This window comes from Notechis scutatus, chromosome Z (assembly GCF_049901735.1).
Source record: "Notechis scutatus isolate UNSWTSFEM ecotype Mainland chromosome Z, rNotScu1.2, whole genome shotgun sequence".
Taxonomy (NCBI): domain Eukaryota; kingdom Metazoa; phylum Chordata; class Lepidosauria; order Squamata; family Elapidae; genus Notechis; species Notechis scutatus.
Genome location: NC_142025.1, coordinates 117,325,277 through 117,346,996, shown reverse-complemented (window position 1 = coordinate 117,346,996; position 21,720 = coordinate 117,325,277). Strand labels below are relative to the sequence as shown.

At 48.2% G+C, this 21,720-nt stretch overlaps 1 protein-coding gene across 1 annotated transcript in view; it reads left to right on the top strand.

The window, feature by feature from the left end:
* CARMIL3 (capping protein regulator and myosin 1 linker 3) overlaps positions 1-12,917 on the top strand; it is a 61,194-nt gene extending 48,277 nt beyond the window's left edge. The window contains 12 exon segments of the mRNA XM_087946891.1: positions 328-533; positions 2,027-2,042; positions 2,045-2,138; positions 3,628-3,955; positions 4,963-5,097; positions 6,362-6,431; positions 7,552-7,641; positions 7,941-8,098; positions 9,068-9,257; positions 10,353-10,493; positions 12,068-12,192; positions 12,280-12,917. Of these exon segments, the coding sequence (XP_087803017.1) occupies positions 328-533; positions 2,027-2,042; positions 2,045-2,138; positions 3,628-3,955; positions 4,963-5,097; positions 6,362-6,431; positions 7,552-7,641; positions 7,941-8,098; positions 9,068-9,257; positions 10,353-10,493; positions 12,068-12,192; positions 12,280-12,531 (1,805 nt within the window). The 3' untranslated portion in view covers positions 12,532-12,917.
* The last annotated feature ends 8,803 nt before the right edge of the window (positions 12,918-21,720 follow it).

Sequence of the window (21,720 nt, the reverse complement as noted above, 5' to 3'; positions counted from 1 at the left end):
ACGGTGGCAAGAAAGGTCGTAAAATGGGAGGGAACTCACTTAACACGCATTTCGCTTAGCAACAGAAATCTTGGTGCTCCATTGCGGTCGTAAGTTGAGGACTGCCTGTCTCCAGGTGATGAAAAAAGATTCCAGCCTTAAAACTGGGTCCATTTTGAGTGCAAAGCGGCTGCAGATCTCCCCCCAAATTTTCTTTTTGGCAAAAAAGACAAAAAACCCTCCCCTTGGATATTCTTTTAATGCGATTCCCCAAACGACCATCGTAAAGTCGAATCCAGTCACGTGGTGTCTTGATGGCAACGATTGATGATGTCCCTCCCTTTTTAGGTGGATCGGAGCAGGACGGTGACCTCACCGCCACTAATATGAACTCCCCACTTGGGTGGATCTCTCTGGTCGGCAACGCACCGTATTCCTATTCGCACAGCGCCTCCTTCGATGGGCTTTTCGAGCTGCCCACGGAAGGGAGTCGGCTTGAACACCGGACGTGCGGCAGACCCCGGCCACCTCGCTCAACTCGCTTCCGCTCCAGCGTGAGTAGCTTATCCAAAATATCTCTCTCTTTCCTTTTTCTCCACTTGCCTTTTATCCCCAGAGCTTGGGTGGGCCTCGTTAGAAGCAGTGGCTCTTCCATCCCAAGGACCGGCCCATAGATTTCCACTGCTCTCCTCTCCTCTGCCTTCTGTTCATCCGTGCGTCAGGCACTGGACCCAGCTGTACCTCCTCTTCCTCATCAGCCACTTCCAGACCAGGCTGAGGGCTGACAGATGACCCCGACTCCCACACCTCCTCCTCCTCCTCCTCTGATTCGGCCGCTGGAGGGGCCGGCAGCTGACAGGCCACAATAGTTGCTTTTAAAGCCCGATAAACTTAGTTTCTTTCCTGAGCTTTTTTTTCCTCTGTCTGTTATACAGCTCTGGGCTAGGCTGTCCCTCATCTCAGCCATCCCCAACTTGGGGGGCCTCGGGGACCGGTTCCGTGAAGAGGGGTTTTTCCATGGACCAGAGGTGGCATGATTTCACGTGCCACCTGTATCCCACAGATGGGGCTTCGCTTGTTTGTGCGGCCTGGTTTTTAGCATGCCGCGACCCAGTGACAGTCCACGGCCCAGGTTGGGGGACCCCTGTGTTATCTGATTGTTCCCTAGGCAGGATGTCTCCCCCCACCTCCCCCGTCTCCCGCATACCACGACAGGTAATCCTCGACTTCTTTAGTGACCATTCAAAGTTACAACGGTCCTGTAAAAAGTGACTTCTGACTGGTTCTCAGACTTACGACCATTGCAGCGTCCCCCGTGGTCATGGGATTAAAATTCAGACCCTTGGCGACCAGCGTGTATTCATGTCGGTCGCCATATCTCAGGGTGACGGGATCTCATTTTGCGACCTCTGACAAGCAAAATCAACAGGGGACCACCAGATTCACTGAACACCCTGACTGCAGTGACTCACTTAATGACGGTGGTAAGAAAGGCTGTAAAACGGGCGAAAGCTTGCTTCACGACGATCTCACTTAGCAACAGAAACGTGGCAGTTGGTTTTGGTCACACGTTGAAGACCACCTGAACAGGTTTCTCAATCCAGCTGTTTTCCAGTCTTCTCTTTTATTTACCGGTTCTTTTTAAATTCCATTCAATCTATGGCAGGGCTCTCAAACTCAAGGCCCGGGGGGCTGGATCCAGCCCGGTGGGGACTTAGATCTGGCCTTCAGGCCACCCTGGAAATAGCAAAGGACGGGCTCAGGGTGCCTCTTCCAAGCAAAAATAGAGGACACGCCCTCCCGAGCTCCGTTTTGGGCTGGCAGAGAATTGCAGGAGGCCGTCCCAGCCGAAAACTAAGTTTCGGAGCCCGTTTTCTCTGGCAAAACACTCGGGCCATTGCAGGCGCCCCCACCCAACACAAGTGGACACGCCCCTCACGCCCCCAAGCTCAAACACAACCCTGAGGCGGCCCTCCATGAAATCGAGTTTGATGCCCCTGATCTACGGGATGAATTAACAGATCCGGGTGCCGTTCTTCTCTTTCAGAACCGAATTTTCCGTTCCTGGAATCTAGAGAACAGGAGAACGGGCTGGGGCCCAGGCTGGATGAGGGTCTCGAGGAGTTTTTTAACCGGAGAGTTCTGAGCAACACTATCAGGTGAGCTGAGGGAGGTTCTCCATAGGACAAGGTTGGCATACAATCAGGCAAGAAAAACCAAAGGTGCAGGGGTGGAATAGGTGGCCCCCGGCTCCATCCCGGGAACGGTGAGAGGGATCTTTGATCCTAGGTAGAGGCAGATATTTCTCTCTCTGGGCACAATGAGATTTTATCTGCTGAATAAAACTCTACACTGGCGACAAGAAGGGCATCCGGCCAGTAAACACCCCGCTCCACTCAGTTGCCCAAACTCCACCCCACAAAAGATTAGGGGGTCATTAAAAGAAGATAATGATAAGTACGGAGAGTCCTGGTGGACGATCACTTAATTAGGAGCCAGCCGTGTGCTACAGCTGCCAAAGAAGCCAACACAATCCTAGTCTGCAGGGATAGAATCAAGATCACGTGAGACGTTAATATCGCTTTATAAGGCCTTGGTAAAGCCATACTTGGAATCCTGCATCCAGTTTTGGTAGCCACAATTTCAAAAAGATGTTGGAACTTGGGAAAAAGTGCAAAGAAGAGCAACTAAGAAGGATTAAAGGCCTGGAGAAAAAAAAATACATGAAGAACAATTGCAGGAATTGTGTATGGCTAGTCTAGAGATAAAAAGGACCAGGGGAGGCAGGATAGTAATGTTCCAGTGTTTGGGGGGCTGCCACAAAGAAGAGGGAGTCAAGCTATTCTCCAAAGCACCTGAAAGAAGGACAAGAAGCAACTGGTGGAAACTAATCAAGGAGAGAAGCAACCTGGAATTAAGGAGAAACTTCCTAACAGTGAGGACAATTAACCAGTGGAACTGCTTGCCACCAGAAGTTGTAGGTACTCCAACACTGGAGGCCTTTAAGAAGAGATTGGACAACCATTTGTCTGAAATAGCATAGGGTTGCCTGCTTGAGCAGGAGGTTAGACTAGAAGACCTCCAAGGTCCCTTCCAACTCGGTGATTCTGCCTTTGCTGACCTCAGCATGGAAAGAAAGCAGTTTCCAATTTAGTTTCAGGGTCTGTTATCTTTGGCTATCTTCCTAATGCTGTGTTTCAAGCCGTCCTCATCTTACAACAGTTCGTAGAGTGACAGTTGGAAGTTTCGACGTCACTGAAAAATGTGGCTTTTCACATGTTGCAGCATCCCCAGGGACATGTGGTCAACATTCAGACGCTTGCCGACTGACTCGTATTTACGACGGTTGCAGTGTCCTGGGGTCACGTGAGCCCCTTGTGCGAACTTCTGACAAGCCAGGTCAACCGGGAAGCCAGATTTCCCTTTAACAACCTAACTTTAACAACTGCAGTGATTCACTTAACAAACGCGGCAAAAAAGGTCATAAGATGGGGCAAAATTCACTGAACACGTCTCACTTGGTGTTTGAAATCTCAGGTGCCCTTGTGGTCGTACGTCGAGGACCACCTATAAATCTTAACATTTCTCCCTTCTGTCTTCCCAAACTACTTCCCGCTATCTTAGTTCCGCCGTTTCTCTCCCGCGCAGCTATCCTCGGATCTCGGAGAGCTGTGCGGTACGGCCGGGCATGTCCGATTCCCTCCCGCCCCTTCAAAGGAAGAGGAAAAAGGGGCTCTTCCATTTTCGTCGATACCGCAGCATTAAAGGAGAGCGGGACCCCGATGACCTGCCCCCCAATCCTCCCCCGCCTCCCCTGGGCGGGGAGGAGCCGAAACCCCTGATGCACTCCGTCGCCCACGAGAAAGACTGGAAATTCGACCAGGATATCACAGGGGGGTCCATGCCCCTTCTAGGAATGGCGGTCACGGGAGTGCCTGGAAGTGGGGTGAAAGGCCTCCCAGGCCGTTCCAAACAGGTGAGGAAATTTATTTCCGGGGGAAAGGGCTGGGACATGGAAGGTTACACCCAGGCAGGAAAAAAACCAAAACAAGTACAGAAAGTAGGAGTGGTGCAGTGGCCTTGAGGTGGAGCTCTCGCCTGTGAGTTCAATCCTAGGTAGAGGCTGATATTTCTCTCTCTGGGCACAATGAGATTATATCTGCTGAATAAAACTCCACACTGGCGACAAGAAGGGCATCTGGCCAGTAAACACTCGGCTCCATTCAGTTGCCCAGTCTCCACCCTGCAAGGGTCATTAAAAGAAAATAATGATAAGTTCAGAGTAGGCGAGACCTGGCTCAGAAACAATAACTGTGAGAGGGACTTTGGAGTCTTAGCGGACGATCAGTTAAACAGGAGCCAGCCGTGTGCGGCAGCAGCCAAAAAAGCGAATACAATCCTTGGCTGTACAAACAGAGGCATAGAATCAAAATCACGTGAAGTATTCATACCCCTTTATAAAGACTTGGTGAGGCCACACCTGCAGTGCTGCATCCAGTTTTGGTCACCGCATTACAAAAGAGATGTTGAGATTCTGGGAAAAGTGCAGAAAAGAGCAACTAAGACGATTAAAGGCCTGGAAGCAAAAACATACAAAGAATGGTTACAGGATTCGGGTTTGGTCCGTCTCGAGGGAGGGAACATGATAGGGGTATTCCAGTATTTGAGGGGCTGCCACGATTATTTTCCAAAGCACCAGAAGGCAAGAAACAATGTTTGAAAACTGTTCAAAGGAGAGAAGCAACTTGGAATTAAGGAGAAACTTTCTAACAGTGAGAACAATTAACCAGTGGAACAGCTTGCCACCAGAAGTTGTAAGGGGCTTCATCACTGGAGGTTTTTAAGAAAAGACTGAGCAGCCATTTGTCTGAGATGGTATAGGGTCTCCTGCTTGAGAAGGGGGTTGGACTAGAAGACCTCTGAGGTCCCTTCCAGCTCTATTCTGGTTGTTACTAAGCCAATTTCTTTTCCATCCGAAACTAGATTTCCACTCCTGATTCAGAGAGGGCACCGGCGGACGCCCGGAGGACCGAGCTGCTACAGCCATTACGGGTCCAAGGAGTAGCGCTGCCAGGAATGGAACGGGCTAAAGGTTGGAGTTTGGATGCTAAACTGGAGGTAACTGTCCATCACGGGAAGAAAGCCTGATTCTGGGAAAGGGGGAACACGGACTGTCATTGCTTTAAGTGGAAAAAATCACGTAATTGTGAGCCCGCAATGTGCTGCAGCTGCAAAAAAACAAAACAAAACAAAAAACAACCTAGGTTGCATGAACAGAGGGACAGAATCAAGATCACGTGAAGTGTTAATACCGCTTTATAATCCCTTGGTAAGGCCAAACTTGGAATACTGCATCCAGTTTTGGTCGCCACAATATAAAAAGATGTTGAGACTCTGGAAAGAGGGCAGAGAAGAACAACGAGGAGGATCAGGGGGATCGAGGTTAAACCATACGAAGAACGGTTGCAGGAATTGGGTATGTCCAGTTTGATGAAGGACTAGGGCGTGACACGAGAGCAGCACCTGTCCATTTTCAATAGTCCATATCATGGTTGTCTCAAAGGTGCTTTTTCAAGAAGCAACTGACTTGGTGTTTTTTTTTTCTTGAACATTTTGATTCTCATCCAAGAAAAAGCGGGGGGAGGGGGGAGAATGGATGACTCCTGTAGTGCCCTGCTGGCCAAAACGGGGCATGGGGGGGTGTCTGCTTGTGGCCCCCCCTGCGCCTCATGTTCGCCCTCTGTGGCTTCCTGCAGCACTGCTGGCTGAAAATGGGCCTGTTTTCTGGCCTTTTGGGCCTTTTTTCAGCCTGTTTTCGGCCTGTTTTTTGGCCTGTTTGGGGGCCATTTTTGGTCCATTTTTCAGCCTGTTTGGGGCCCTTTTTTGGCCCATATTGAGCCATTTTTGGCCTGTTTTTCAACCTGTTTTGGGCGCATTTTTCAGCCTTTGGGCCCATTTTTAGCCTGTTTTGTGCCCATTTTTGCCTTGTTTTGTGCCCATTTTTGGCCTGTTTGGGGCTAATTTTTTGGCCTGTTTTGGCCCTTTTTTGGCCCATTTTCCAGCCTCTTTTGGGCCCATTTTTCAGCTGAGTTTCAGCAAGCAGAGCACTACAGGAGGCCATGGAGGTTGAAAACGAGTGGGGGCGCATACAGCCCATTTCAGCTGCCAGAGGCACCACGGGCCAGTCCCTTGATATTTCCAGGGCAGGCCCGCAGGCCAGATTTAAGCACCCTGCAGGCCAGATTCGGCCCTTCAATTTGACACCCCTGGTGTAGCATCTCTTGCTTGACCAGGGGGTTGGACTAGAAGACCTCCAAGGCCTCTTCCAAGTCTGTTTTCCTTGTCCGTGGCCCGCAATTCATCAGCTTTCTTCCTTGGTTAGAGCGTTGAAATGGAGCAAAAGATGGGAAGTTTGCGGGAGCAGCAAAGAAGGCGATCTTCGGATGACACAGGTAGGCAACCTTCTCAGCTCGTTTTCCTCTCCCCTTGCGAATATGAGTCCAAGGGCATCATGTGGCCAAGGGAAGCTCTTTCGAAATACGGATCACTTCAAGGGGTCTGCGGCTTAAAATCGAGGATATCAAAGAAGGAAGTGCTCTCCTGAAGGGGTTCCTCCCTGAAAATTAATGTTTTATTTATTTACTAGCCAATAGCTGGCATTACCCTGGTATTTATTTATCCTACTCCTGTATTAGACAGGGATACATGATTTCGGCGACCCGGAACAAACATTATTTCTAATGTTTGATTCCCCCCTTACCAGAGAGAGCCCCTTGTGGAGTACTGTGAAGCCGTTACCATGGCAACTCCACAGCACTGTACAGTAGAAGCCATTTTAAGGCAGTACGGTAGAAGCCATTTGAAGGCACAACAGGCTGTATCTTAATAGTGAGGGGTGTTAGGGGTGTCTTACCTCCATAATATTTGTTTCCAGAGAGTAAGTCATCTGTGTACCAAGTTCCTGTTTTCCCCACAAAAACACCTCTGTGAGGTGGGTTGGGCTTGGCTACAGTGGGACTAGAACTCATTGTTGACAGATGATTGGCCTAACATCACCCACTGACTTTCATGACTAAGGTGGGACTAGAACTCTGTTGCCTGGTGACTGGCCCAAAGTCACCCAGTGGACTTTTATGCTTAAGGCAGAACTACGCTAGAACTCACCATCTCCTAATGATTAGCCCCAAATCATCCAGTCAACTTCATGCTCAAGTTGGGACTAGAACTCACGGTTGCCTGGTGACTGGTCCAAAGTCACCAAGTGCACTTTTATGCCTAAAACACGACTAGACTAGAACTCACCATCTCCTGGTAATTGGCCCCAAATCATCCAGTTGGCTTCATGCCTAAGGCAGGGCTAGAACTCCCCGTCTCCTGGTGATTGGCCCAAAGTTACCCAGTCGGCTTTCATGCCTAAGGCAGGACTAGAACTCCCCATCTCCTGATGATTGGCCCAAAGTCACCTAGCCGGCTTTCAAGCTTAAGGCAGGACTAGAACTCCCCATCTCCCGATTTCTAGGACAGTGTGTGATATTGATCAATATATATATATTTTGTGTTAAATCCACACAGGACAAAGAGGATGGAGGCCTCACCCTCCCCTGCAGAGCACCAAGCCAAGCTTTGCCACCATTCGGCGGGCAGAAGCCAGCTGGGATATTGGTGGGTAGACATTCCTAGAACTGCCCAAGTTTTGGCCAATGTTTGAGCAAGTCTGGGCCAGAAATAACATCTGGAGGCCCAGCTTAGCTGGTGTTTCTCAACCTTGGCCATTTTAAGATGGCCAGTGGACTTCAACTCCCAGAATTCCCCAGTTGGCAACCCTAGGAGATGAAGTCCAGTGGCCTTAACTTCCATCGTAACTTCCAACGGTCGCTAAATGAACGGTTGTAACTCAAGGACTCTCTGCAGTTAAGAATCAGTTGAACTAATTCCTTGTTCATCTTCTCCCAACTCCGCAGCTGAAGAGAGCTCCACCCGGGAATGTGGTGGCAAAGACCCCCTGCGAGACCACCCCCTCGAAGAAAAGCAAACGGGGGCCGATGTGAGGGGCCTGATGGAGGCCACACAAACTTCTGAGAAGGACCGACTGATGACATCAGCCAGTGCAAAGCAACAGGTATTTTTGGAATTCAAGGGGTGGGAAAGAATTATTTGGGGGCTGGGGGCTTGGGGGGTTGGGGGATGAAGGACCACAATTGAGACCAGAATATCTGTCGCTAAGCAAGACCGTCATGCCCAATTTTACTAAAGGTACCGTAAATCCTCGCTGTACAACAGTTCATTTAATGGCTGTTCAAAATTCAAAATTCAATTCAATTCTAAATTTGTGATAAAAATTCAGACGCTTGGCAATTGACTCATATTTATGACGTCTGCAGTGTCCCGGAGCCACGTGATCCCCCTTTTGAGAACTTCTGACAAGCAAAGTCAACGGGGAAAGACAGATTCGTTTAACAACCAGGTTACCAGCTGCAGTGATTGATTTAACAACTGTGGAGAGAAAAGTCATAAAATGGAGCAAAACTCACTTAATAAATGTTTTAACAACAGAAATTTGGGGCTCAATTGTGGCCATAGGTCGAGGACTACTGGTACTTTTTCACCATAGTTGTTAAGTGAATCATCCTGGTAAGTGACTCACATGATCGTTAAGCGAATCCAGATTCCCTTATTGGCTTTGCCACCTGGGGAGGTCACAAATGGCAAACATGTGATCCCAGGGTGCTACAACAGTCATAAATACAAGCTGGTTTTACCAAGCACCCAAAGTTTGAACCCGACCATGGGGATGATGGTTGTCAGCGTGAGGAACAGCTCGTAAGTCGCTTTTGAAGAGTCACTAAATGAATGGTTTATGGTGGGCTGGGGAATTCTGGGAGTTGAAGTCCTCACAAGTGGCCCAGGTTAAGAGGCTTTGCTCTGGAGGTTGAAAACTACGATTCCCAGCATTCCATGCTGGCTAGGTTTGCTGGGAAACGTAGTCCAGTAATAGCCGCAAGCTTTTTCTGCCAAATGGCTGAGAAATTTCTATTTTTTTTCCCTCCTGTCCTTTCATATGTCTATATCTTCCACTTTCACTTCCCAGCAATTCAGGGATCTCTCATCCACACAACGTCCTCCCAAGCCGGTTGCCCTCCCCAGGGGCCGTAAGACTCCCAGCCAACCAGAGAGAAGTCGCAGCAGTGAGGAAGGCAGCGGAGCCATTCTAGAAGATTCCTGCACCTTCCCTCCCGTTGCTCAACCCCGGCGTAGACCCAAGGAGCAGGAAAACGAAGGTGAAGGCCCTCAGATCCTAAGACAAGGTCTCAATTTATATGACTCAGGTCCTGGGTTAATTGGTAGAAGAAGAATTCCAAAGGGCAGGAACTTTATACTTCGGGATAATAGCATTTTCTCTGTGGTACAATTAATCCTCAACTTACGACCACAGTTGAGCCTGAAATTTCTGCTGCTAAGGGAGACCGTTGTTAAGTAGTGAGCTTTGCCCCATTTTTACAACTGTTCTCACCACAGTTGTTAAAGCGAATTACTGTGCTTGTTAGGTTAGTAACATGGTTGTTAAGTGAATCGGGCTTCCCCCATTGATTTCGCTCGCCAGAAGGTCGCAAAAGACGATCGCATGACCCAGGGATACGGAATCCGTCATAAAGACAGGCCGATTGCCAAGCATTCGAATTTTGTTCGCGTGAACACAGGGGCGCTACAGTGGTTGCAAGTGTGAAGAATTGTCATAAGGACTTTTCTCAGTGTTGTTGTAATTTTGAACGGTCACTAGACAAATGGTTATAAGTCAAAGATACTTGTATAGGAGAGAAAGAGATGGAGGGAGATCACAATTGAGCCCCAAATTTCTGTTGTTAAGTGAAACATTTGTTGAGTTTTCTCCCATTTTACAACCTTTCTGGCCGCCGTTGTTAGGTGAATCACTGCAGCTGATCAGTTAGTAACCCCGTTGTTAAGTGAATCTGGCTTTCCCAATGACTTTGCTTGGGAGAAGGTCGCATAAGAGGATCACATGCCTCCGGGACACTGCAACCGTCGTAAATATGAATCCTTTGCCAAGCATCTTAATTTTGATCAAGTGATCATAGAGATGCTGCTAAGGTCATAACTGTGAAAAACAGTCATAAGTCACATAAACCACTGTAACTTCGAATAGTCACTAAACAAACGGTTGTAAGTTGAGAACGACCCATATTATTAAACTCTTATTTAAACCTTTCCAGCAGGAGGCAGCAACGAGCAATGGAGGAAAAATTATGAATGCTGTGCTGCCCTCTAGTGGCCCATGAAATCGTGTGGGTTTTTTTTTTTTTTTTTATCATCCCAGAGAGGGTCACCTTAACCAGCAAGTTCTCCCTGGGGCTCAGGACTCTCTGATGCTCCTCTTTCCATTCCAGGGGAGCCTGAGATGGGACGCAAGACGGCGCCTCTCAAACCAAAGAGAACACGGCGGGCACAGTCCTGCGACAAGCTGGAGTCCGATCGGGGACGGAACCTGGGATCTGGAGGTAAGGCGTGGCCGGTGTTCCCACACTCGTGGGATTCAGAAGGTGGTGGTCGTGGTAGGAAACCTTTGGAGCGGGTAGCAGCAAAGCTGTAGGGAAGGAATGACAGAAAACTAGGGGTAGAGTCAAAAGAGGAATCAGCCTAGAACGTAGGTATCAAACTGTTTAGATCCGGCCCGCGGTTCCGGCCTGGAAATATCAAAGGACCAGCTCATGGTGCCTCCACTGGCCAAAAACAGGTCATGGGGGGCCCACACAGCCCCCATGGCCTGTTTACAGCCTCCTGCAGCACTCTGCCATCCGAAAATGGCCCGCCGGGGGGGCTACGCAAGCTCCTCCCACAGCCCATTTTTGGCTGGCAAGAGTCCTGCAGGAGGCTATAGAGACCGAAAATGGGCCATGATGGACGTGCGAGTCTCCACACAGCCCCCTTTACCCCGCAAAGTGCCGCAGGAGGCCATCCAGGCCAAAAATAGGGTGCAGAAAGGGCCGTGTGTGACCACCACCACCCATGCCCCATTTTGGCCGGAATGCTGCTGGAGGCGTCCATCCCATCTCTCCCACTCCCCACTTCCGGCCTGCGGAGGAGAACTATAATGCTGATCCAGCCCTCAAAGAAATGCAGTTTGACACCCCTGGCCTAGAATCTCTCCCTAAAATCCCCACAGTCACGTGATCTAAATTCAGAACACTTGGCAAATGAACTGAGTGAAACTTCCTTGAATTTTTGTGGTTAGTTGGAAAGATTCCTGCGCCTGGGCTTTCAGCAATAAAGCGGTTAAATTGAACCTTTGCACGTGAATGTGATATTTGGCCCTTGACAAAAGCTCTTCGCAAGAAACAAATTGGGTTGAACTGGGGTGAGTGGTACAGGTTTGTTGGTGAAGGAAAAAGCCCTCGGTGCATGCTGTTCTTCGTACAGGTAGTCTTCGACTTCATTTAGTGACCATTTGAAGTTGCAACAGCACTGAAAAAAGGGATTTTTGACTTCTGTTCACACTTAACGACCATTGCAGAAACCCCATGATCACGTGATCAAAATTCAACCACTTGGCCACGGGCATGTATTTAGGAAGGTCACCACGTCCCAGGGTCACGTTATTATCCTTTCTTTGTGACCTCCTGACAAGCGGAGTCAGGGGAGGGGGAAGCCAGATTTGCTTAACAACCAGGTTACTAAGTGAACAACTGCGATGATTCACGTAACAACTGTGTTACGAAAGTTGTCCCTTGAGCAAAATTCGCTTCACTGTCTCGCTTCCCAATTGAAATTTGGAGCTCCGCTGTGGTCGTATGTCGAGGACTGCCTGTGCACTTTTGTATAATGCGAATCTTTGTGAATCTTCGCGAAACTTTGCAAAATTTCGTAAAAACTTTGTATGACTTATTCCCCCGGGAAGTCGGAAAGACGAGGCTCAGCAGGGAACCCACCGGCTCACGCGGGGAATCCCACAGCGATTGAAGAGGCGAGCTTACGGTGTCGTGGCCCTCCCCTCGAACCCGGTTCTCTCCCCCGCCCCCGTGGCTAACTCCACCTCTCTCTCTCCCTTTCTCCCCTGCCTCGATTTCCCTCCCAGGTGCCAGTGACCTTCCCTGCCTGACCCACCACCACCTCCCCCTCTACTTGACCCACCCGGCTGGAAATCTCGCCCTGCTCTTCCTCCTCCTCCTCCTCATCTCTTTCCAGCAGACTGGAACGGGGGTAAGTATAGATGACCCCTGGGTGGGTGGTGGTGGGAGGAAATCACTCCAATATTTCTCGCCTTTGATCGTCTTTTCTTCCCTGCAGGAGGTCCCCGAACTGGGCCAGAGTGACGGAGAGACCCTTTCCTGGGGGGGTGGGGTGGGGATATTGAGACGAATCTCTGAAAACTTTCCAACGTCTGGCCGGAAGACCAAGGGGGAGAGCAAACCATGGGGAGGGTCTCTTCAAGCTGCCTCCCCCTCCCACAAAAAAAAAGACCTGTCCTGCTCCAAAAGGTTCCTAGCGGAATCCTTTCATTCGTTTCCTTCCTTCCATTTGTGCCTCTTTCTTCTCTGACTTTTGGTCAAAAGCCCACCCCTCTCCTGCCTGGGGAGGGGGAGATTCTCGTCCCACTCCACACACACACACCCCAGCTTTCTTTTTAACCAGGGTGGTGAGAAAAACAACAAAGCCACAAAATATTCTTCCTTACCACCTGTCCCCCGGGGGAGGACTCCCTTCTCTTAGTCCGCCCCCTTTCCCAAATCTCTGGACCCCAATTTCCTCCTCCCCCTCCCCATCCTGTGTCCCCCCCATCCTAGTGGACCCAGATTTCCAACCTGTTCCCCCCCACCCACCCGCCTGCCTGCCATCCTCCCTACGTTTCCTCCGCGGTTTATTTTCAGCTTGTATAAAATAAAATAAAAGAGAACCGTAATAAATTATATATGGATGTTTAAAAATATATATATATCTTGAGTCTTGGGTTGTTTTCTCTTAGGAAAATTCCGCCTTCCACCCTCACATCTCTGGGGTGATTTCCAACCAACTCAGTGGTCCTGTGACGGTACAGATAGTTCTCGGCTTACGACCATTCATTTAAGGACTGTTTCAACGGCATGAATGGTCCCGTTTCCGGCCTTCAGAAGCCTCTGGGAGGCCCGTTTTTCACCCACCCCGAGTCTCCACATGGGCCCTGCCCTTACCTGCGATCCAAAATGTGCCGCGTGGAGACTCCGGGGAGGGGAGGGGTGGATGTGGCCAGCCAGCCGTTGCAACTACCGGTTTGGTGAACCAGATGTAAAATTAACACCCGGTTCACCCAAACCTGTGCGAACCAATAGCAGCCCCCCCCCCCGCTTAAATCACCCTTTCCCCGCAATTAACGGACATTGTAAAATCCCCACAGTCACGCGATCTAAATTCAGAACACTTGGCAACTGACTCCTATTTATGACGGTCACAGTGTCCTGAGGGGGTCTTGTGATTCCCCTTTTGCGACCTCCTGACAAAGTCGACGGGGAAGACAGATTCACTTAACGACTCTGTCCCTGACTTAACCATTATGGGGATTCACTGAACAACGGTGGCCAGAAAAGGGGGAAGGAAGGAAGGAGAGAGATAGGGAAGGAGAAAAGGAAGGAAGGGAAGATGGAGAAGGAAGGAAGGAAGGAAAAGAAGAAAAAGGGAAGAATATTGAGGGAATGAAGGAATGGGGAAGAGGAAAGGAAGGTCGTAAAAATTAGGCAAAACCCATTTAACAATTTTCAACTTCAATAGATCCAGATGAGTATCTTGCAAAACACCTTTTTTCAACTGGGTTGAGAAGAAAGCTTTCAGATGATGAACACTTCCTCAAGGAAAAAAGATGTTAGAAGTGTGTGGGTGTATTTTGTGTGTATTTGTGAGTGTGAGTTTCCAGCCTCCTGTGACCTGGAAGGAAGGGAGAGATGGATAAGCCGTGATATGCCTAACCGGTCAGCAGATGGCAGCAGTGGTGCTGCAGAAAGACCTGGCTGAGAACATCAAGATTTTTTTTCTGGCTCTTCCCATTCGCTTTTGCTTCTCTCTGAAATCTCTGCTTTCCAGCAACTTCCTTCTTTCCTCCCTCCTTCCCTCCCTCCCTCCCTTCTCTCTCCCTCCATTTTCTTCCCTTTCTTTTCCTTCTTTCTCTTCCTCCCTCCCTTCCCTCCTTCCCTCCCATCTCCTTCCCTCCTCCTTCCTTACACCCATTTCCTTTACTTCTTCCTTCCTTCCTTCCTTCCCTCACTCACTCCCTTTTCCTTTTCTTTTCCTTCCTTCCTTCGTCATTCCATATACCCCTTTCCTTCCTTCATTCCTTCATTCCCTCCTCCCTCCACTTCTTCCCATTCTTTTCCTTCTTCTTCCTACCTTCCTTCCCTTTCTCCCTCCCTCCCATCTTCCTTCCCCCTCCCTACACCCATCTCCTCCTTCCTTCCTTCCTTCCTTCCTTCCTTCCTTCCTTCCTTCCTTCCTTCCTTCCTTCCTTCCTTCCTTCCTTCCTTCCTTCCTCTTTCCTTCCTTCCTTCCCTCCTTCCTCTTTCTTTCCTCCCTCCCTTCCCCGCTCATCTCCTTCCTCCCTCCCTTCCTCCTTTCCTCCTTTCCCATCTTTCCTTCCTTCCTTCCCTATCTCTCTCTTCCTACCTTCGACCTTTCTTGCCACAGCTGTTGTGTAAATCACCACAGTGGTTAAGTTAGCAACACAGTTGTTAAATGAATCTGGCTTCCCTTGACTTTGCTCGTCTGAAGGTTGCCAAAAAAAAAAAAAAAAAAGAGCCGGTTGGCCAGCGCCTGAATTTTGATCTTGTGATGCTGTGACAGTCGAAAGTGTGGAAAATGGGTCTTAAGTCATTTTTTACAGGGCCGTGGTAACTTCGAACGGCCACTAAATGAGCTGTTGTAAGCCTGAATTTATTTGTGGCTTGGAACTTCCCATCGCCATGTTGGTTGCAAATGATAAAATAAAGTTGAGGGGGAAAAAAATTCTGAACCTTTGCAATCCTGAGTCGATGGGATGGAGAGTTGCAGGTCCTGGGGAAGGAAGAGCCTTCTGCACATGCTCAGAAACAGTCTCTCCTGACCCAAAACCTGGCTGAGCTCAGTCGTTGAAAATAGTTGTGGAGACGAAAGTTTTCTGGAAGTTTCTCCCCTTCCCCCTCCCGTCCAGAAATGAGGCTGGATGTACAAGCTGAAAACATCCATCCCCAAGCCCAGCAGCCACTGCCAAATGTTCCCCCTCCTCCCTCCCGGCCCCGCGTATGATTCCTTCCCTTCCTCCGGCTGACGGCAAAGCCGGGAGGGGCTTCCTTGCCAGATAACGATCGGCTAGGAAGACCATAATTTGAGCCGCGGGAGATGATCCCACCCTTCGCAAAGAGGCCTTGGCAGCTGCTCAGCGTGAAATGGCAGGCTGGGGCCCCATGTGGTGCGCACCAGTGGGATGCCAGCCTGCGCAGAGGCAGCTGTCCCACGCCCACGCCGGGCCCCCAGGGACACCCTAAGTGGAAGGGGGCAAAACACCAAGCAGGTCCTCATGAACCAAAAAACTCAGCTTTTTCCCTCAGCAGCCCTGGGTGGGGATCCAATGGATTCCCTGGTAGGTTAGGAACACAGTTCCCGGATTCCCTCAGTGAGTTAGAGGTATGATTCCCACATCCCTCAGTGGGTTAGGAACACGATTCCCACATCCCTCAGTGGGTTAGGGGTAGGATTCCCAGATCCCTCAGTGAGTTAGGGGTAGGATTCCCAGATCCCTCAGTGAGTTAGGGGTAGGATTCCCAGATCCCTCAGTGAGTTAGGGGTAGGATTCCCAGACCCCTCAGTGAGTTAGGGGTAGGATTCCCAGACCCCTCAGTGGGTTAGGAGCACGATTCCCAGACCCCTCAGTGGGTTAAGGGTACAATTCCCAGATCCCTCATTGGGTTAGGAACACGATTCCCAGACCCCTCAGTGGGTTAGGAGCACGATTCCCAGACCTCAGTGGGTTAGGGATACAATTCCCAGATCCCTCAGTGGGTTAGGAACACGATTCCCCAATCCCTCAGTGGGTTAAGGGTACAATTCCCAGATCCCTCAGTGGGTTAGGAGCACGATTCCCAGACCCCTCAGTGGGTTAAGGGTACAATTCCCAGATCCCTCAGTGGGTTAGGAACACGATTCCCCAATCCCTCAGTGGGTTAAGGGTACAATTCCCAGATCCCTCAGTGGGTTAGGAACACGATTCCCAGACCCCTCAGTGGGTTAGAAACACAATTCCCAGACCCCTCAGTGGGTTAGGAGCACGATTCCCAGACCCCTCAGTGGGTTAGAAACACGATTCCCAGACCCCTCAGTGGGTTAGAAACACGATTCCCAGATCCCTCAGTGAGTTAGGGTAGGATTCCCAGATCCCTCAGTGGGTTAGGATACGATTCCCAGATCCCTCAGTGGGTTAGGGGTACGATTCCCAGATCCCTCAGTGGGTTAGAAACATGATTCCCAGATCCTTCAGTGGGTTAGGGGTACGATTCCCAGATCCCTCAGTGGGTTAGGGGTACAATTCCCAGATCCCTCATTGGGTTAGGGATAGGATTCCCAGATCCCTCAGTGGGTTAGAAACACGATTCCCAGATCCCTCAGTGGTTTAGGGGTACGATTCCCAGATCCCTCAGTGGGTTAGGGTACGATTCCCAGATCCCTCAGTGGGTTAGAAACACGATTCCCAGATCCCTCAGTGGTTTAGGGGTATGATTCCCAGATCCCTCAGTGGTTTAGGGGCACGATTCCCAGATCCCTCAGTGGGTTAGGGGTACGATTCCCAGATCCCTCAGTGGGTTAGGGGGTACGATTCCCAGATCCCTCAGTGGGTTAGGGATAGGATTCCCAGATCCCTCAGTGGGTTAGGGGTACGATTCCCAAATCCCTCAGTGGGTTAGGGGTACGATTCCCAGATCCCTCATTGGGTTAGGGGTACGATTCCCAGATCCCTCAGTGGGTTAGGGTACGATTCCCAGATCCCTCAGTGGGTTAGGGGTATGATTCCCAGATCCCTCAGTGGGTTAGGGGTACGATTCCCAGATCCCTCAGTGGGTTAGGGGTACGATTCCCAGATCCTCAGTGGGTTAGGGATAGGATTCCCAGATCCCTCAGTGAGTTAGGGGTACGATTCCCAAATCCCTCAGTGGGTTAGGGGTACGATTCCCAGATCCCTCATTGGTTTAGGGGTACAATTCCCAAATCCTCAGTGGGTTAGGGGTACGATTCCCAAATCCCTCAGTGGGTTAGGGGTACAATTCCCAGATCCCTCAGTGGGTTAGGGGTACGATTCCCAGATCCCTCAGTGGGTTAGGGGTACGATTCCCAGATCCCTCAGTGGGTTAGAAACACGATTCCCAGATCCCTCAGTGGTTTAGGGGTATGATTCCCAGATTCCTCAGTGGGTTAGGGTACGATTCCCAGATCCCTCAGTGGGTTAGGGGTACGATTCCCAGATCCCTCAGTGGGTTAGGGATAGGATTCCCAGATCCCTCATTGGGTTAGGGGTACGATTCCCAAATCCCTCAGTGTGTTAGGGGTACGATTCCCAGATCCCTCATTGGGTTAGGGTACGATTCCCAGATCCTCAGTGGGTTAGGGGTACGATTCCCAGATCCCTCAGTGGGTTAGGGGTACGATTCCCAGATCCTTCATTGGGTTAGGGATAGGATTCCCAGATCCCTCAGTGGGTTAGGGGTACGATTCCCAGATCCCTCAGTGGGTTAGGGGTACGATTCCCAGATCCCTCAGTGGGTTAGGGGTACGATTCCCAGATCCCTCAGTGGGTTAGGGGTATGATTCCCAGATCCCTCAGTGGGTTAGGGATAGGATTCCCAGATCCCTCAGTGGGTTAGAAACACGATTCCCAGATCCTCAGTGGGTTAGGGGTACGATTCCCAGATCCTCAGTGGGTTAGGGATAGGATTCCCAGATCCCTCAGTGGGTTAGGGGTACGATTCCCAGATCCCTCAGTGGGTTAGGGATAGGATTCCCAGATCCCTCAGTGGGTTAGGGTACGATTCCCAAATCCCTCAGTGGGTTAGGGGTACGATTCCCAGATCCTCATTGGGTTAGGGATAGGATTCCCAGATCCCTCAGTGGGTTAGGGGTACGATTCCCAGATCCCTCATTGGGTTAGGGGTACGATTCCCAAATCACTCAGTGGGTTAGGGGTACGATTCCCAGATCCCTCATTGGGTTAGGGGTACAATTCCCAGATCCCTCAGTGGGTTAGTCTTGTAATGATGAGGCAGTTGAGTTGTTTGATCATGAACAACTGAATCATGATGATCTTTATTGGAGTCTAGTCTTGCATTTATACACATTTTTAATTATCTTCCATCATTGGTTAACTTTGGTTACTGCTTAACTTTCTTTACTGTTTAGCACAGTAATCTATACAATTAATTATCTCTAGTTAAAGTCCAACATATGTTTACTTCCTCTCTCTAATCCTCCTTTAGATTAGTGACTTTGTTTGCCTGAGTTGTATTTGCTTGGAAACATTCTTTATCTGAGGTTTGCCATCCGAGATTGGAACATTCCTGCAATTACAACTCTACATATCCTAATTTTTTATTTTAAATGGAGGATTCAAAGATTTATGAATGTATCGCAATTGTAGAGGATTAAGAGAGGGGGAAGCAGGACGAAAAAATGCGAATAAATTTGGAATACATTGAATAAAACAACAGGTTGCAATTAGTACAATAATAATAATTATAGCATAAAAGAAAAACTGTCTGAGCCAAGACCAATCATGGAGCCAATTGGTTAGCCACTCAAAAGGTGAGTAATGAGCATGGATATTATTTTGAATGTATGATTGTAAATTGGCAAGCTCATCCTCAATAGTTTTATTCAAAGAATGAAAATATACAGCACATCCACGGCATCCAACTAACGTACAGAACCCTCCCTGACAGGCTAAAAGATGGCAAAACGTTGCTGTAAGACATCTTGATTTAAGTCTTCTATTTCATGCTGCAAATCACGAATAATAGCAGCGGTAGCATTGATGGATTTTTCAAGTCTGCAGGTGAGACCAAGAATAGATCGTCTGTTTTCTTGAGCAATTATGCCAGGATAAGAGCCTAGAGTAAGGACTCCTGTAATGGCCCCTGCCAATGCATGGCCAAATGTAGAACCAGAAGACAATTGTGTGTCAATAATGACTTCATCATTACATGTAGGCCCCAGAGAGGAACGCCGCTGTCGAGTTGATGGGAGCGTACCTATTTGAACAGGTAGAGTAAAATAACCTATAGTTGCACATTGATAATTCTGAGGATGAACATTAGTAGCATATTTATCAAAAAGAACCACATATTAGGATCCTTAAGCTGCCAACCAGCGCATATCGATCCTGTATTAGATTGATCAGAGGCATTAAAAATAGGAAAATTGTCAGGATACATATCAGGAGCTATATTAATTCCATGCAAAGAAGAATTAAAGGTACCTGACAACCAATAGTAGTCAAAACAATAACTATAATTCCCTAGCTTTTTTAATATGTGCTGAGCAGCATCATAATCAGACCAATTATGAAGCCAAGTGTGTTTAGCATGACAACAGAAACACAGACCCCTTGTAAATTGACTAACTTTCAAGTAATGCCAACGGACAGAATTCAACTGCATAGGGGGTGTAGAAAATAGCCAGGAGTGTGAAATAGATTGTAGTTGTGAGACAATAAATGTAGAAGACATGATCAAGTTAGGGGTAAAAGAAATTTGACCAAATGCCATTGGGGGCTCATAGTATAAAATAATATTTGTGCCATGGGTCAGAAACATGTATTGGGCATGATGAACCCACAAATTAGGGTTAAGACGAACCACAGAAGTGTCATTTTGAGCAGAAACACCATTAACCATAAACAAGAAAATACAAAGTAAAATGGTAACAGAGTTAGCAGTAATAATAGCAAAAACAGCAGCAACAAGATTTTCAGGAGTCTGAGGTAATGAGGCTTGTTGCAGTTGTTGTTGAGCTTGATATGTAGTAGATTTAACCTGGCCCCAAGTGATGGGTTGCGGGCGCGTCGACCTTGGAAGACGGACTTCCATGTTCAGATGAAGATTGAAATCCGGAATCGGGTTGTGAAGGCCCTGATGCCATGCCATGATACGGACAAACACAGCGTGTTGGAACCCACACTGCTTGTCGTGTAGAAGGATCTTCCACGGTGGCGTAACTGTGACCCCAGGTGATCAGCGGTGTAGGGCCTTTCCAGGTTGGATCTGGAGCTTGGCGATACTTTACCAAAGGCCTTGCTAAAGATTCAGTAGTTCGAAAATGCAAATTAACAGGTGAGTCTGCAAGAGAATCTAAAAAGGTTAAATAATTCCAAGTATATAATGCTACAGCAATGAGATTTTGAATCTTTTGCAGATGGTAAGGGCCAGACTCAGTTTGTAATTGTTTCTGAAGCAATGCTAAAAGTACGATGAGCTCGCTCAACTATAGCTTGACCCTGAGAGTTGTAAGGAATTCCGTGCACTAAAGTAATATTCCGTTTCTGACAAAAGGTTTGAAGTTCCTTACTAATATAAGCGGGGCAATTGTCAGTTTTAAACTGAGAAGGCCGACCCATTACAGCAAAAGAGGATAGGCAATGAGAAATAACATCTGAAGTACGTTCATGTTTTGAAGCAGTAACCCAAAGGAAGTGTGAATGAGTGTCAATAGACATATGAAGATAACAGTATGGCTTAAAGGTTGAAAATTGAGTTACATCCATTTGCCAAATTTGATTAGCTTGGGTTCCTCGTGGGTTGACACCCACTGGAAAGGGAACTGCCAGTTGCTGACAAGCTGGACAAGCACGGACAATATCCCGGGCTTGAGATAATGAAATTTTAAATTGCTTTGCAAGCGATTTGGCATTTTGATGAAAATAAGAATGACTAGCAACAGGATCAGCAAACAAAGATGCAACATCCTTTAAGGATTCATCTGCCTTCCGATTTCCTTCAGTCAAGGCATTAGTAAAGGGAGTATGACTTTGAATGTGTTCTACATACAAAGAATACAAGCAAGTTTCCAAACTATTCTTTAAAGATAAAAACAAGGATAATAAATTCTTATCCAAAGAGAGAGCACAATAAGAAAAGGGAAGAGATTGCATAGCTAAATACACATATTGAGTATCAACGATCAAGTTAATAGGTTGGTCATTGGAACAATCGTAAAGCCAAAATCACAGCAGCCAGCGCAGCATGTTGAGCTGAAGTCTGCGTGGCAGTAAATTTAGAATACCATTGTTGTTGAATCTGCCAGATAACCACACCCCGTGTAGGTGATCCATCAGTAAAGACTATGAGAGCTTTAGAAATAGGATTTTGCACAAAAATGGAATAAAAGGCCGGATTTAAAGTAGTAGTAACCACTATTCTAGGATCCTTGGGTAAAGAATACAACAAGTTTCCCACATATTGAGAAAAGGCTATCTGATATGATTCTGAAATCATCATCAAATGCTCATGTTCAACTTTTGTACGAGTGAAAGCTATGCTAATGAGATCCTGTCCTGTAAGATGTAAGGCTCATTTACGACCTTTAATAATCAACTCCTCTAATGCTGATTGATAAGGATAAATGTTTCTAGGCAGAGTAGCTGACAAATTAATCCATTCATGAATGTTGACTGCTTGCGGGGACGCATTAGAATAAAGACATCCCGTGGGTAAGGGTGTAGTCTGAAGAATTGCTAAGCAAAGTCCTATT